The following is a 16,527-nucleotide window of genomic DNA, read 5'->3' as shown; positions in this document are numbered from 1 at the left end:
ACACGTCCACGACGATCCGTGCCGCGTCTTCGTCCACGTCAGGCCGAGTGCCGTTCCCATCAGGCCGCCGCCCATCATATGCTGGAGAGGCAGCAGTTGCCGTCTCCATCATTGTTTCCTGACGAGTTGGACCTTTTGGGAGACTGTTGGGACTTCTGGAAGCAGTCACGTGAAGGGGGGGTACTATCATGATCTGGTTGGAGACCAACGGGTGGCGCTGTCGTCCGCGCCTGCACCTGCACAGGTGCTGGTCGTCCCGATCAGTGGCAGACTGCCACGTTCGGATTGGCGACCAACGGGTAGCACTGTCAGCCCTGCCTGCAGTCTCGCAGGTGCTGGTTGTTCCAATCGGTGCCAGTCAAAAGGGCTCCCGACACGACCATTCAGCGTCGGGTTATTGTATGCAATTGTATGCATTGTGCATTGTGTATGCATTGTATGCTGTGCATGTGTTTGTTTCATCTTGGCAGACTTTTACTCTTGGTTTTTCTTTGATACTTTGTATTTTTCTGTTTAGATGATTTTGATGTTTTAGATTTTGTACCCACTGACTTTATTTTGATACAATTTGTCAAACACAACCTCCAGGTCCCTCCTGCCTGATTTTGGATCCACAACCGCCATCACCACCTTGCAAACCTTGACAGGTTTCATGAGTTTGGCTTTTGGGGCAGACTGTTGAGAAAGTTAGATTGTATCTTCAGTTTGTATCATGCTGTAATACTGAGCTGATCTGGCAACCCAGCCACTACGCGACATCACGTGTCTTGACAGCGATAAAAGCCAGTTTATGTGTTTGTGTTTGACTACTCGTACGACGATGAGCGCAGCGGTTGCTCTCTGTGCTCCGGCAAATAAATATCCTACTTGTATGATCTAAACAAGAGGACCATCTCGACTCTTTATTCTCCCAAATGCATCGTGAAAGCGCTGAAGATCTCAACACAGACAGCGAGGGTTCAGTCCCCACTCAGGGGCGGGAAGAACGCGAAAGCGAATGTTTAACTCTCTATAACTGGACCCTGCGACCGTGTCAGTTGGGGTAAGTTTCAGCACCGCGCGACCCTGAACAGGATGAGCAGTGCAGAAAATGTAGATGATAAGACCGTTGACCTTCATCATGCACTCCCGAGATTCTACCACTAGGTGGGTACGTGCACCAAGAGGATGCGCATGCCCACGGAAGGTATGTCTCTGGCTTTTCGTCTTTTTTTTTATTGACACAGAGACGTCTTTTAGCTGATGAATATATCACAATTTAAAATCGCCGACCCTCTGACTAAATTAATGACTACATTTCACAACATCAAATTCGTTCAATCGAACCATAGAACTTCAAAATACATTTATTGGTAAATATATAGTCACACAAATTATGTGAGCATATAACAAAAAAAACGGCGAAATATCGTTTACAGTCGTCTCTGTGCGGCCGTGTGCGTTATTGCGCATCATTACTGGAGACAAGGTTGCCCTGGAATCTTCAGACGCTTGTCAAAACACGGCCAACCAAAAGTGAAAAAAACTTTGACAAACGGAAAACTCAGCCAATAAAAGCCCGTATTGAAAAGCTAATAGACGAATCAGACAAATTAGAAGGCGGGGCTAACGCAATCCATGTAGTGGGCTTTTGAGGGTAACTGCAAGTCTCAAAATTATACTGGCTCCCAACGTGTTCAGTGTATTTGCTTTATTTTACTTTGGCGTCGTCATGTTTGCACGCCGATGTTCCCAAGGCTACTTTCTAGTTTATCCATTTTAATGTTTCCTAATATAGACAAAGGATTCCACAGAGCTTTCTTTCTTCGTGCTTTTGGTAAGTCTGTATGCGCAGCTATGAACTGCCTCATCAAATGATTAAAAATTCGCATTGTCTTTCGTCTTAAAGAAACCATTCGGGTCTGTTGGTAACGATGCAAAGTCTATTCTTTCATATTAGCGGGCATTAAGTTGAACGAGTCCTGCTTGCGAGGGATGTAGGGCAGGAGGGAGGCTGTCCTGTCACTGCATGGGCCACTGAGAGCTCGCAATTTAGTCATCTCTCATCTCATCTTCCGTACCGCTTATTCCTCATTAGGGTCGCGGGGGTTGCTGGAGCCTATCTCAGCTGTCTTCGGGCACGAGGCGGGGGACACCCTGGTTGCCAGCCAATCGCAGGGCAACAGTCACTCTCACACTCACAACTAGGGACAATTTGGAGTGGTCAATCTGCCTGCCATGCATGTTTTTGGAGTGTGGGAGGAAACCGGAGGACCCGGAGAAAACCCACGCGGGTCCGGGGAGAACAACAACTCCACACAGGGAGGCCGGACCGGGACGCGAACCGGCGACCTCTGCACTGTGAAGCCGGTGTGCTAACCACTCGACTACCGGCCTTAGTTTTAGTCATATTTTACTAATTTTAACTACATGTCTATCTAAAATTGTTCATGTATTTATTGTAAAATGAGGCCATTATAATCTGGTGCAGTGATACTTCACCCTAACTAAAGTCAAATTGTCCACAGAAATAATGGAAGACCATTTTGGCACGTGCATTGCAATATCCATTCAGTTTAAACAAGAGGTTGTATGATGTGTGGTATTCACGGGCCGTTTAAGTCCACATTTGGACAAGATTACAAATACTGTTTAACAAATGAAGTTTGATGAAACCTTCAGTGTTATGAACTTCAAATATGTAGACAGTGGTCAAACAAAAGTTGATCTTTCAATGTTCACATTTTTGTTTCTTTCACACCCAGCGAGATGCCCAGATGTGCTGGCAGTGGAAGACTGCAACCTAAAGCCCCACAAGACTTGGCCTGTCTCTCGGATGAATCTTCTCTTAATAACCGACTGACATGCCTTGACCAAACTGCCGCCATAAAATGGCAGGATTAGTCACCTTTGTGGGTTTTGTGGCAATGGTCAAGACCCACATGGATGCATGTGGCCCTGCAGTGGTTCTGGGGATGATCCTGATGATAAACATGATAGTAGCAAACTCACCTGTTGCAGGTAAGGGAAAACCTGTCACTGAGCTGCATCAAATTCTTCTATTAAGGTGATCGTGAGCTCGGCTGTTGACACTCCCCCTCCACTCTGCCACTCTGTTAGCTCAAGAGGTGCACCACTTTGACTCTGACATCTGTCCTTGCATGCCCATGTGTGCGAGATCTGGTTCTGTGCTTTGTGTGATTGATTGAATATGAGCATTTTCATGGATAGTTGAAAAACACATTTCAAATTTGTGGCAGTGATCAGGACCTTGTAATTAGCTCCAGGATCATCAGCTTCTTTCCTCATTAAATATGAATTGTCAATGTAGCACAAAACCCCAAAGTGAAATAGTTATGAATTATGAACATGTAATATTTTCTGTATTTGATTTTTTTATTGGATTTTACACTCTCACTCAACGTTATGAATTATTCTGTTTCATTGCCAGTGTTAGAACGTTAGTTGCAGTGTGAATGTTTTTCCAGTGCGAGTGTTTAAAATGAAAACAAAATATGCTGACGTACATTAGAAAAGTCCTACATTTTAAGGGACTACAAAGAATGATGAAGTTGTAGTCTTATTCAGCAACTGCCATGATTCCTTGGTCCTGGCTGCTTCATGACCTTCATACGGATAATGACTCACAAGTGGTGCAATGACTAAACTTGTAAATCCACTTTCCAATGTATAGTGAAAAGGTTTAAACCGATGCACAAGGTGGGAGTTTTCCTCAGACTTCATTTATACATGTTGACAGTGTTCCACTAATACCCATCCCCCACCACGTTGCCTTGTTAAAATAACTAGCTCAACTTAGTCATAAACCCATGATATTATGTGTTAATAGGATTGTAGTTACTGGTTGTCTGTCCGGAAGTGGAGAATTAGTTAATCCAAAACATGTTCATGCAATATAGTACCTTTGTTTACAGCTTTGCTAATTAGAACCCTCAGCATTCTTCCCTTGACACATAAAGAGTGTGACCTCCCAAGTTGACCACTGTCTTCTATGTGATGCTGTTAATCTTTGGTTTGGTCCACGGGATAAAAATTTGCTGTGAGAAAAACTCACCTTGCCACATTTGTTACAGAGTCCATTATGTCACCATGATAAACCCTAAATCAAATATGGATGGCTCGTTGGTCAATTGGTTAGCGTGTCAACCTCACAGTGCAGAATTATCAGGTCCAATTCCAGCTGGGGCCTTCCTGTGTAGAGTTTGCGTGTTCTCCTTTCTTTTTCTTCAGGTATTCTGGTTTCCAACCTCATTCTAAATCACATACGTGGCTGGTTGATTGGGGACTCAAAATTGTCCCTCTGTGTTATTGTGAGTGTGAATGTTCATTTGTATACGTGTGCCTGATGTGGTAGTTTACATTGTCCCCTGCCTGCTGCCCGAAGAAGGCTGGGTTAGGCTCCAGCAGGCCCAGTGTCGCGAGTGAGAATAAAACAGATTACAAAATGATTTAAGGAATCGATGGATACTCAAAGTTTTAAGTGAATAATTGTAATATTAATAGTTGCAGACAAGTGTCTCATATTACAACTGTGAGGGGCCTCTGAAGATGGAGTGCACTGATTAGCTGTGGCGACCCCTGAAGGGAAAAGCTGAAAGGAAGAGAACTACTGAAACATTCAGCAACGTTGTTATAAATGAAGCCAAATTAGGGAGTTTTTTGGCTAAAATGTATACAAGTTAGCTGCAGATCGGTTTTAGTTTTTTTTAATCAATTTTGAATGATTTCTTCTTGATTTGTGATATTGCTGACACATGTAGACACTTTGTGCATTAGTCCTGGTGTTTTAGTTTACTTGGTATCGACAGTGTGTGACCGTTTCATTGAGTTTTTTTTTTAGTTTATACAATGTATGTGTACAGTATATCATAAAGTCAGACCCTGCGATTGCCGAATATGTACGGCTCAGTGGTGTGTAATTGTCCATGCACTTGGCCTGAAACCCGTTTTTCTGTTTTTTGTTTTGGCTTTGCGTGGTCATGTACTCCATAATTTGATAATTACTCTTGAAGTCTGTTTCAAATATCTTTTGTCATGACCTTCATGCTTTCTGATTATCGACTTGCAATCAATCTGTCTTTTCATGGTAAAGCACTAGATACATACTTTTGGTTTCACGAAAATGAAGACAGACCATTTCATAGTCTATTCTCTCATAGAGAGCAGCATAACCACATTACTGTGGATTACAAAGGCATCAAACAATTAAGATACTGGCCAGGGTTGTTTTAAGAACTCTTTGTTTGAGCAGCACATGGGTAAAACTCATGACAACAGACTGAATATTTTAAGCACGGAATGCATACCCACATCACAACCAAAACATAACACCAAACATCAACCAGTTGTTTAATGTAATGGAAATGTGTACAATAAAACAATGAGCTTTGTATCATTGTTTGACCAAAGAATCTCAAGTTCAAATGTAGTGTACCTGGGCAAGACACTGAACGCCGAGACATGAAGAGATGTCTCCCCTATTTCCAGGCAAGTTTACATTTGAGAATGTAGGTCAAACAGTGTAAGGTGTCACTTCTTTCTCTGTTTATGGGTTTTTGCTTTTACGACAGCACTCCTTTACTATATAGTGCAAATAGAAGACATTTTGAAAGAACGACCAGTGGTTGATTTTAGTACAGAGACTGTGAAGCTCAGCACATAGAGCAATAGTCGAAGGAAGACAAAGGTAATCACCAGTGCAGTGAAATTGGATCCGTGCACGATGACAGCATGGCCATTCATTATTTATCATAGTATTATAGAGACAGTCTCAGATCAATGGTGGCTCGATCCCATCCAAACCTAAACTCTGGAGCGTTCCATCAAGCAGTGAATTATAACATATTGTTATATGTTTGTCAGAGACGGAGCCTTCACCTTTGCGTATTTGAGCAATTCTCGTCAGTGGCTTTTTTGGGACCTTAAAAAGAATGTTCCCTGATTGTGCACATATTTGTGATTACTGACTGACGAGGTGATTCATGTTAACAGTTTTGTCTAAAGGGAGTCAATACTAGCCAGTAAACAGGACCAGCCAGAGAGTTACTGACAATTGAAAAAATGTAGGAGAGTGATGAGTGGCTCAGGTCTTCTGGGCTACTCACGTTACATGTCTGCATTTTTGAGAGACTCAGGACTCATCAAATAAGTCGATAGTGGAACTCCCATATTTTTCACATCGGGACTGATCACAAAGCAGGAATCGCAGCAGCTCCCCATACTCCTCTACACTGGTCATTACTTTTTTAACAAATAAAGAACTGAAAAGTGGGGCGTGCAATATTATTCGGCCCCCTTGCGTTAATACTGTGTAGCGCCACCTTTTGCTCCAATTACAGCTGCAAGTCACTTGGGGAATGTTTCTATTGGTTTTGCACATCGAGAGACTGACATTCTTTCCCGAGAGACTGACATTCTTGCCCATTCTTCCTTGCAAAACAGCTCGAGCTCAGTGAGGTTGGATGGAGACTGCTTGTGAACAGCAATCTTCAGCTCTTTCCACAGATTCTCAATTGGATTCAGGTCTGGACTTTGACTTGGCCATTCTAACACCTGGATACGTTTATTTTTTAACTATTCCTTTGTAGATTTGGCTTTATGTTTTGGATCATTGTCCTGTTTGAAGATAAATCTCCGTCCCAGTCTCAGGTCTTGTGCAGATACCAACAGGTTTTCTTCCAGATTGTTCCTGTATTTGGCTCCATCCATCTTCCCGTCAGTTTTAGCCATCTTCCATGTCCCTGCTGAAGAAAAGCAGGCCCAAACCATGATGGCACCACCATGTTTGACAGTGGGGATGGTGTGTTCAGGGTGATGAGCTGTGTTGCTTTTACGGCAAACGTATCGTTTTGTATTGTGGCCAAAAAGTTCCATTTTGGTTTCATCTGACCAGAGCATCTTCCACATGTTTGGTGCGCCTCGTAGGTGGCTTGTGGCAAACTTTAAACGAGACTTTTTATGGGTATCTTTGAGAAATGGCTTTCTTCTTGGCACTCTTCCATAAAGGCCAGATTTGTGCAGTGTACGACTGATTGTTGTCCTATGGACAGACTCTCCCACCTCAGCTGTAGATCTCTGCAGTTCATCCAGAGTGATCATGGGCCTCTTGGCTGCATCTCTGATCAGTTTTCCCCTTGTTTGAGAAGAAAGTTTGGAGGGATGGCCGGGTCTTGGTAGATTTGCTGTGGTCTGATGCTCCTTCCATTTCAATATGATGGCTTGTACAGTGCTCCTTGATATGTTTAAAGCTCGGGAAAACTTTTTGTATCCAAATCCGGCTTTGAACCTCTCCACAACAGTATCTCGGACCTGCCTGGTGTGTTCCTTGGTTTTCATGATAGTCTCTGCACTTCAAACAGAACCCTGACACTATCACAGCGCAGGTGCATTTATACAGACATGATTACACACAGGTGGATTCTATTGATCATCATCAGTCAGTGAGGGCAACATTGGAACATTCAGAGATCCTCACTGAATTTCTAGAGTGAGTTTGCTCCACTGAAAGTAAAAGGGTCGAATAATATAGCATGCCCCACTTTTCAGTTTTTTTTATTTGTTATAAAGTTTAAATTATCCAATAAATGTTGTCCCACTTCACGAGTGTGTCCCACTTCACGAGTGTGTCCCACTTGTTGATTCTTGACCAAAAAAATCATATCTTTATGCTTGAAGACTGAAATGTGGCGAAAGATTCAAGAGGGCCGAATAGTTTTGCAAGGCACCGTATGTTATGCAAAGAGCATATTTGACAAGAAAGATGACATTGTCCCTGACATTCATCCTCACAAGGGTCACGGGCTTGCTGGAGCCTATCCCTGCTGTCTTACTGTTACTTACCGAATACTTTTGCAAGGCACTGTATATGTATTTTTTTCTCTGATTAATTTCTTTCTTCACCAGCACTGTCTGCATGCAAGCATTATCAGGTTAGCTTTTAAGGTTGGGCTTCCATGAGAGGCAAGCAGACCTTTTGTGATATTGATTCTCAGAAATCATACTACATTTCAAATCCATTTTAACAAGATCACTCAGGGTAATTGCAGAAGAGGAGCATGGGGCAAGAAACTCAGGCATACATTTTAGTTCTAGAACGGGCGAACCTCCACCAAATATGACTGTTAAAAAATACATGTTGTTTACCCGATCTACAACTAAATATGATTGGTTTCATATGCAGCCCATGTCTCTTTTTGAATGAATTGAATGAGGTTATTGGCAACTTTCGTCGGATCATTGTTTTATATGCACACATCAAAAATTGGGCTCAACATGGCATCCTGCATACTCATCATTTTCTGACTTATTCATTGCTTGTTTGCACAGTCGATTGAATGTGTATATTACATCATATCTTTCTATGGCGCCACAACTTCCCTCATGTCAGAGGAACCTCTTGTCTTTCCACCTGCAAAATACTCACTTTTGCCTGCATGTCTTTAATACACTGCCATATGTTTTAAAATATCAATGAAATTATACAATAAAAACACTTTAAGATGCATCACTTAATATTAAAAAATATTTTTTTTTTCCTTTGACATTTTAGATAACACGTCTCAATCGTTGTCGTAAGAGATTGCATATTCAAAAATATTGAACTCATTTGTTGAGTTATGTGATGGAGAAATCTAGCTACTAGTTCAAAGCGGGGGTTGTTGTATTGATATCCAGACCATTGAACGCAATCCATCCAGATTTATATGCCCATTGAGGAATTTCTCCCTTTCTTTTTAATCCATTTAACATGAACGTCAACTAAAGACAAATGGTTGTTGCATTTGTACAAACAATTGGCATATAGCAGATGCTCTTGTTACTGGTGTATTGCAGTGTTTTTACACTTCCTACTGTAATGAGGTTTGTTGACTTTTGTCCTCCAACAATCCAGTGGATAATTTTCTTTTGGATCAATTTTGTGGATTTAGAGACGATGAACTAATTACCGGTAATCAATATGAGATCTCAACTTCGAACGCCGTGCCTCTCGCAGCTGGTCTCATGTATTTGCTCATGGAGCATTTACATTTTTGAAATGATTAGACTGTTATAGAAAATTGTTGACTATCAAACTTTTGAATTTCATGAAATGGGACTGTTGCACTTTGTGTGTGTAATCAACGAAGTTATTCATAAGAATAGGTCTATGTTGGATTATTTTGATGGTTCGCCCTTGGTTCATTGCTTCTACGGGTGTTGATGGAGATGGATGGTTAAATCATCAGGGAGCCAGGTCTTGAACAGAAAGTTGATTTAATTTGGGAGAGCGCGGAGGCATCGCGGTGTCGGCCGAGGAGGGAGCATGGCGAGAGAGAGAGAGAAAACGGGCTGCAGGAGTATTTATGCGGCGCATAGTATATGACGCGACAGGATGTGACGTAATGAAAATGCGACATCATGTAAAGGAAGGCAGGATATGACGTATGAGGAAGTTCAAAATGTAAACAAAGATTACGGAGCGATGTTTAGAGATGTTTGTATGGCGAATTACCCCAACAGTCTACAAAGCACATGAAGGCTTATGGCCAGATGAATCAAAATGGAATCTCATTATCCTCATGTCATCGCATTAATTCTTTAGTATTTTCAAACTAATGAGATGGTTCCACATTCTTAGACATGTGCTTCATTCTGGGATCCGCGGGAATGTATGCCGAACATCAGGTCACTGTCATGTTTTGCGAGGTGGTGATGGCGGGTGCGGATCCCAAAAAAGCAGGCAGGAGGGAGCAGGAGGTTGTTTGACAAATTGTATTAAAATAAAGGTCAGCAGGAACAAAATCTAAAACATCAAAATGATCTGAACAGACAAAAATACAAAGTATCAAAAGAAAACCAAGTGTAAAAGTCCGCCAAGGTTAAACAAACACATGCACAGCATACAATGCATGCAACTGCAGACAAAGCATACAACAAACAATGAACCGACACCGGATGGTCGTGCCGGGAGTCCTTTTAAGTGTCACTGATTAAAACGACCAGCACCTGCGAGGCTGCAAGCAGGGCTGACGTCGCTACCAGTTGGTCGCCAATCCGAACGTGGCAGTCACAGTTTCGGGCTGCCTGCAGGCCGCTTGGGGAAGCACATTCTTCTGTTTGGTGCAGCTAAAATCTCAAGGCAAAGCATGAACATTTAAATCATAATTACAGGAAGCAAAAGTGTCATCATTATAAATCACAGTGGGGTTGACATAATTATAAACAGAAGCATGTGAAAGAATAATTTACGCTTGAGAGATAAAAGGCAATACACACAGGAGTAAGCCATTTAAATGTAACCACAGTTTGGCAGGTCGAGTCTTCAAGACCAGCTTCAGGTTTGTCTCTGTGGCCTGTTAATTCTGCCACATAGAGTGCTGCCCGAGCATCATTTCTGACTAGCTGTCAGTCGTTACATTTCTTCCGATTACTGTAATAATTTAGAATTGCCTGCCAGGTCATGCACCCATTTTGAAAGTTAATCACACCAATTATTTTTTTCCCCTTTGGATCAGGAAAAAATGATTTACTAGTCTTTATGTGCATCATGATTATTATTATTGTTCAAATACTGGTACTTATATTTTATATTGTTGCTGTTTGAACTTTCACAAACATTGCAAGTGTAATACTGTGTCACTGCAGGGGTGAATTGACATGACATGACATTTTAAGGTTGTGCACTATAGTATGACCTATTTCTCAGGCATCCATACAAGCTGTATATTGTATCCATGGAGTGCCTTCGTGGATCCATAATAAACTCATTGAAGAAAACTGGTCTATTAGATACAGTAGATGTATTTTTAAGTCTAATTTTAAGAAATAATCATTAACCTAGTGGAAAGGCGTTTTTAATAACAAAAGGGGGCAATAAATGGGGGATCTTTGATATGGCATGTAATTGTCTCCTTGCGTTCATGGATTGCGTATCTAGCATGCGTTTGTACTGTAGTGAAGTGAAAAATAAACGTATGCATTAAATAAAAATGTCATTTATTATTTTCATAACGCACTCTTGCAATTGTGACTCTGAGTAGCACTCGACATTTTTATATACACACGAGAGAAACCACGAACGGCAGCATGTACATACTGTTTGAAAAATAATGATTATTGCAAGCGATAAAGATATCTGAATACAACACAATTAAATACATTTATGGAAAACAAAAACTGCAACGTTTACATTACTTACGTTGATAAAGTGTTCTGCGGCACGTCAAACTCTTTTGTGATGGTGGATTTGCTCCTTGTTGGATTCTCCTCCACAGCCACTATTGCCTTGTACTTCGTTCCGAGGTCACAATTCTTACGTTTCCAAGAAGACTACAGTATGTTTCAGATGCTATTGCAGCTCTGCTACACAGTGCAAGACACGAAAGCTGGTCACGTGAACAACGGTATAACCAATACATATATCACTAATGGTGGTAATGTATAGAAATCCATAAGCAAATATCGATTCAGCTTAAGCTGCTTTTGTATCGATATACGCAGAGCAAAATGGCTGGTGGGAGATGAAAAGGGCACCGTAGTAACCGGATTATCGTAATAACCCGGTATCGTACTAAATGGAACTAATTATACATAGAAGACTAGAAATAGTATCGTAATAAGCAGTACTATCAATATAACCGATATCGATATAATGAGACTTTACTGTAGTATTTTCCTGAAGACTATTTATGTAATTTATCAGTCTGTTTCACAGCATGTTTACATTTCAGTTGTGTATTGAACTTCATTTGAGATGTAGTTTTTTTTTTTTTTTTTCAAATATTCTCACGAAAGTTGGGTTGAGTTTGAAAGGACAACCGACGTCACTTTTTTGTTTCCTAACTGACATTGGAAAAATGTTTTATAGCATCTAAAATACCCATAACACGCAGTATGATATTTTTAGTCAAATGCAAAATACAAATAAAAATGACTTAAAGTGTCTAAAAAGTACTTCAATTTGAAACCGGAAGTGGCCGGTTTCAGAAGGTCCCGCCCCCATGTTCGTGGTGTCACGGCCATACGTCTTGCCTTGCTCGAGAATCAAAACAATGGCTTCAGATTAGGAGAATATGCTTTCTTGTTACTCATCCAGTTATGAATATGATTCAAAGAGTTTTGAAGAGGACAGCAAACATGTTTGCAATCAATTAAAGAATTTATTCCGTGTCATTTTGAGGGGAGAAATGTAGCACCGAATGTGTGTCATCGGGGGAGGGGGGGATGCCGCACCGAAAAGAGGCAGAAGAGGGTGGAAAGCTCCGTGGAAACGGGCTGATTAATTCCTTACAATTTTTGTCAGTGAATATCAAATATATGCTCGGTGCCACACACAAGGATTCACCATTGCGTTATTTATGTGTTTTCCTACTAATTTCACCATCAACACGGATCAACACGAAGTTTTCAGACCAAACAAAGTATTGCAAAATGCATTGAGGTGATGCAAGGTATGTCCTTTCTCGCTGAGGGACGTTCCTTCAGTGACGTAGGGTGATGACTCGTCACCAACTCAAAAACAAGACTTCCAGAATATTCAGCGCGAGTCTTAAAACGTAAAATATAGGTATATGCGGTGGAATCTTTGTAAAATACGCTCAGTAGAAGTCATTTGAAGCCATTTGACAAATTATGGACGCATCTTGTCCAGAGACGTCGGTTGTGCTTTAATTGTTAACCTCATGATTGTTCCTAGCCTTACTCAATGTAAAACTTAATTTACTCTTTGGTTTTCTGTAGATGAGTCTCTGTCAGCCTCTACACACCATGCTAATGGGTTTCTCGAAGATTTAAGTCCCACAAGGCCATCAAGACCCTTTTTCACGACTGCCTTGGAGACTGAAAACTCGCCTGGCACTCAACAACGCATTCCTCAACCCCGCCATAAATCCTTCACTCCAAGTGACTTTGATGCAAAAGCCTCACAGGCTCTTCCGACTGCAGCATTGCATCCTTCTAAACTTGTTCTGGGATCCTTTCCAAGATTCAAAGAATCTAAACTTTCAATAGCCCGGAAAGTGGCTCAGATAAATTCTGCCAAACACACAGCTCTCTTGAAAACGCCTTCAATATCTCAAATGCAAAAGGAGTCACATTCGTCAAGGCATCTTGATTTTGAAATGTCCACAGTGCCACCACATAGTTTTACAAAAGAAGAAGCTCAAGTTGTTCAAGGCAGTGAGTCAGAAAAAACACTTACACCAGTGCCCTTACAAACTGATGAACCAGATGATTTCAGTGATGTTCCATCACTAGAAGCCTACGTTTTACATCATGTCTCTACAAAGGCTCCAAGTACAAAAAAGCATGGGAATGATCTATGCGCAAGCGGTTCCTCAATGCCAGAGAAACAACAAGTGAACATTCTCGCCAACCCACATGAGATTCTATCCCCTAGCTACCATGTGCCTTTCACTGGCCGTTATTTTATTTCTTCATCATCTGAACCGACTGATGTTCCACCAGATGACCTCTATCGCACTAATAGTATGGACTTCGACTGGGGAAGTGGGGATTGTTTGGAGACGATAGCATTCAGTTCAGAGGAAGAGGACTATTCTCTGGCCACCAAGGTTCCCGGCACTTACGATCAAGAGGAGAATAGAGTAAATTACAATACAGTATTTCCCTCCAGGGTGGGCAAATCCCTTTCATCCATGCATCATCTTCGTGTTCTGCCGTCTTCAAGCCCGATGAACATCTACTCAACACATTTACTTCTAACATCAATGGAACCTTCATATATTTCCTCAGTTCACTCCACAAGAGATTATGTACAAGAGTTTACTTCAACAATTAACAGTGAGACAAGAGAAGCAACATACAACATAGACTGGTTGGATACATACAACATTCAACCAACTGATGCGTTATTACCTGACATGAACAGTTTGGAGTATTACACCACACAGCTGACTAAGGAGATATCTGGTTCAGAGAGTGAAGCTGAACAAAGAGGGTATGTCAGTATGCTCCCGATCAATTCTTCAGACATCATGCCCACCACGAGCACCACCCATGATGTAAAACTTAATGAGGATGGCTCAGAAAGTGATTTTTCAGGCTTTGAACCTTACAGTGGAACAACTACAATGAGAAAAAAAGAGACATTCAATAGTTCCAAGCCTTTTCTACACCCTTCCATAGTCACAACACCCTTTCTTGATGCCCCCTCCTCACTTCGGGCCACTACCATGTCAACTGCAGATGGGTCTGCAGGTACTCATACTGTTGGCTTTCACAGCTCTGTAGTTACAGATGTTGGAATTTCTTCCTTCGCTCTGACTGATGTCCAGTGGTTCGTCACAGAGGTCGTCCCACTAAGTACAACACTGCACCCTACTTCAGTCCTCACTGCAACAACAGCTTTTTCCTATGGTCCTACTGGATATCCTTCAACCGAGCCAATATTCAATGTCAGTTCAGCCTCATCAAATGGCTCTTTGCCCCCCCCTGTTATTTTGGGTGACCAAGGAGTGACAAAAGATGATTTTGACAACCCAACCACAATGACCTTGATCCCAACCAACAGTGAATATAATACCATCTCACCCATAGCCATATCTCCAACTGCCAGCACAAGTTCTCATCAAACGATCAAAGTTATCCCTGTCACGGATGGTGAGTGGCAAACTACAAGTGTGACATCCAGAAGATACCTCTGCAACCTTGAGAATCCTGAATATTTAGTTAAAATAGGTAAGTCATAATAGTAACCTTAATTAGGTTTTACATATCTAAACTTTGACGGCCCGGTAGTCGAGTGGTTAGCACGCCGGTTTCACAGTGCAGAGGTTGTGAGTTCAAGACCTGGTCCTCCAGTTTCCTCCCACATTCCAAAAACATGCATGGTAGGCTGATTGAACACTCCAAATTGTCCCTAGGTTTGAGTGTTAGTGCGGGTGGTTGTTTGTCTCAGGGTGTCCCCCGCCTGGTGCCCGAAGATGGCTGGGATAGGCTCCAGCACCCCCTGGGACCTTAATGAGGAAAAAGCGGTATGGAAAATGGATGTATGGATATCTAGACTTTGTGTGTAAATGACAATTGACAATATTTCCAAATGAAGTTTTGACGGCTATATTGTCACCTGACTGAATACTCCACTGCCCAGGTTTCCCAGCTGGGACCAAAGATGAACATGCCAAATCTCAAATTGAAGAGATCCTGAAGCGGGATTTTAACAAATCGTTTGAATTACAGGTACATTCTTTTCTACAGTGTTGTTTGAAAGGTTGAAAGATGCTTGATTAATTATGTACAGTACATCAGTGGCGGTCCATCCATTTCACACGTAGGCCTTCAGTGAAGTCCTGCTTAGTTCAACTTGAATAAACATCCCTCGTAATACCATAATTTATGACACAACGGCTGGAGATATCATTTACAAAAGCACACGCACGCAGTACTGCGCGTGGCATCACCTTAATCGTCTACAACACAGGCTATTTTCCGGAGCAATTACACATCAATAAATCTGCATCAGCAATTAGAACTTGTCACTATACGTGATACTGCAAACACTTAAAAATAAAAGGAAATTTAAAATTTGTCCACAAAGTTTTATTAAGTCCACCAAGAATATGCAATGTTTAACAAGATTTTACACTAAATTACAAAATGTCAGTTTAATATAAGAAAAACAACAAGACGTTCACAAAACAAACTATTTGTTGAAAATAAAAGTAAACAAATCTTTTTCATTTGTTCTTGAGAATAGGCCTACATGCGACAGCGAGTTGTCCTCTCCTTCAGCCATTGTGGGTTAAAAAAGCGAGTAGATATACTTGGTTTGTCTGCTAAAGTTTCCGGGTCTGATCTGTTGTAGCTTTGTTGATTTGCATAGCGCTGCCTCCGCTGAGGTCAAGTGAGTATCCAATCACAGGACGCGTACATGTCATGTTCAACGCAAGGCCCTCTAGCTGGCCTTAATGTGCCAACTCATGATCTGATTGGCTATCGCAACTATATATCAACTACATGTGCCCGTTCCTGTACAGCGCACAGACGCCCTCACTGTTGATTCTGAAGGCGTCGGTCAGATTTCATACAGCCTGGCGACACAAGCTAGCTGAATTCTGATTGGATTAAAAACTCTGACCTAAAACTACAACACTGAAAGGAGCATAACCAAATGGATATAATATAACATCAAGAAAACAGTATGTAGAATAATTATATATATATATTTCGAAAAAATACTTGATAATGAAATTGACTTTTATTATAATTATGATAATGATGTCTGATTATGTTAGGCCAGCAGAGAAGGCCTTGCTGGCTCTGACGGCCCACCACTGCAGTACATACAGTGGTGCATTGACCTTAATTGAGTGTAATTTGTTTCATGGCCTTGCCACATGGTGAAAAAAAAGTCCCAAATCATCTTTCCCTATTAAAATAATGTCAACACCATTAATCTGCTGCTGCCCTAAAATATAAATACATTAAATAAAACCCACACCAAAAAAATAAAAACACTATCATGCCATATAGTGCTTGACCGCAATATTTATTTTAGCTTATCAATGACGTTTTACATTCTTGTATCAC

General features: G+C 41.3%; 1 protein-coding gene across 4 annotated transcripts in view; it reads left to right on the top strand.

Annotated features, from left to right (window-relative positions):
- Positions 1-1,614: 1,614 nt before the first annotated feature.
- LOC148898149 (UPF0606 protein KIAA1549) overlaps positions 1,615-16,527 on the top strand; it is a 31,514-nt gene continuing 16,601 nt past the window's right edge. For all 4 annotated transcript variants that reach the window (XR_016115055.1, XM_088997157.1, XM_088997156.1 and 1 more), the window contains exons 1-4: positions 1,615-1,816; positions 2,745-3,000; positions 12,718-14,676; positions 15,089-15,177. Coding sequence is in view for 3 of the 4 variants with exons in the window: in XM_088997157.1 (XP_088853283.1) it covers positions 2,871-3,000; positions 12,718-14,676; positions 15,089-15,177 (2,178 nt within the window). In the remaining variant the exon portion in view is untranslated. The remainder of the gene's footprint in view (positions 1,817-2,744; positions 3,001-12,717; positions 14,677-15,088; positions 15,178-16,527) is intronic.

The sequence above is a fragment of the Hippocampus bargibanti genome, linkage group LG05 (genome assembly GCF_051943395.1).
Source record: "Hippocampus bargibanti isolate YZ-2025 linkage group LG05, ASM5194339v1, whole genome shotgun sequence".
Classification (NCBI taxonomy): domain Eukaryota; kingdom Metazoa; phylum Chordata; class Actinopteri; order Syngnathiformes; family Syngnathidae; genus Hippocampus; species Hippocampus bargibanti.
Note: the sequence above shows the minus strand (reverse complement) of the source record. Positions and strands in the feature narration are given on the sequence as shown.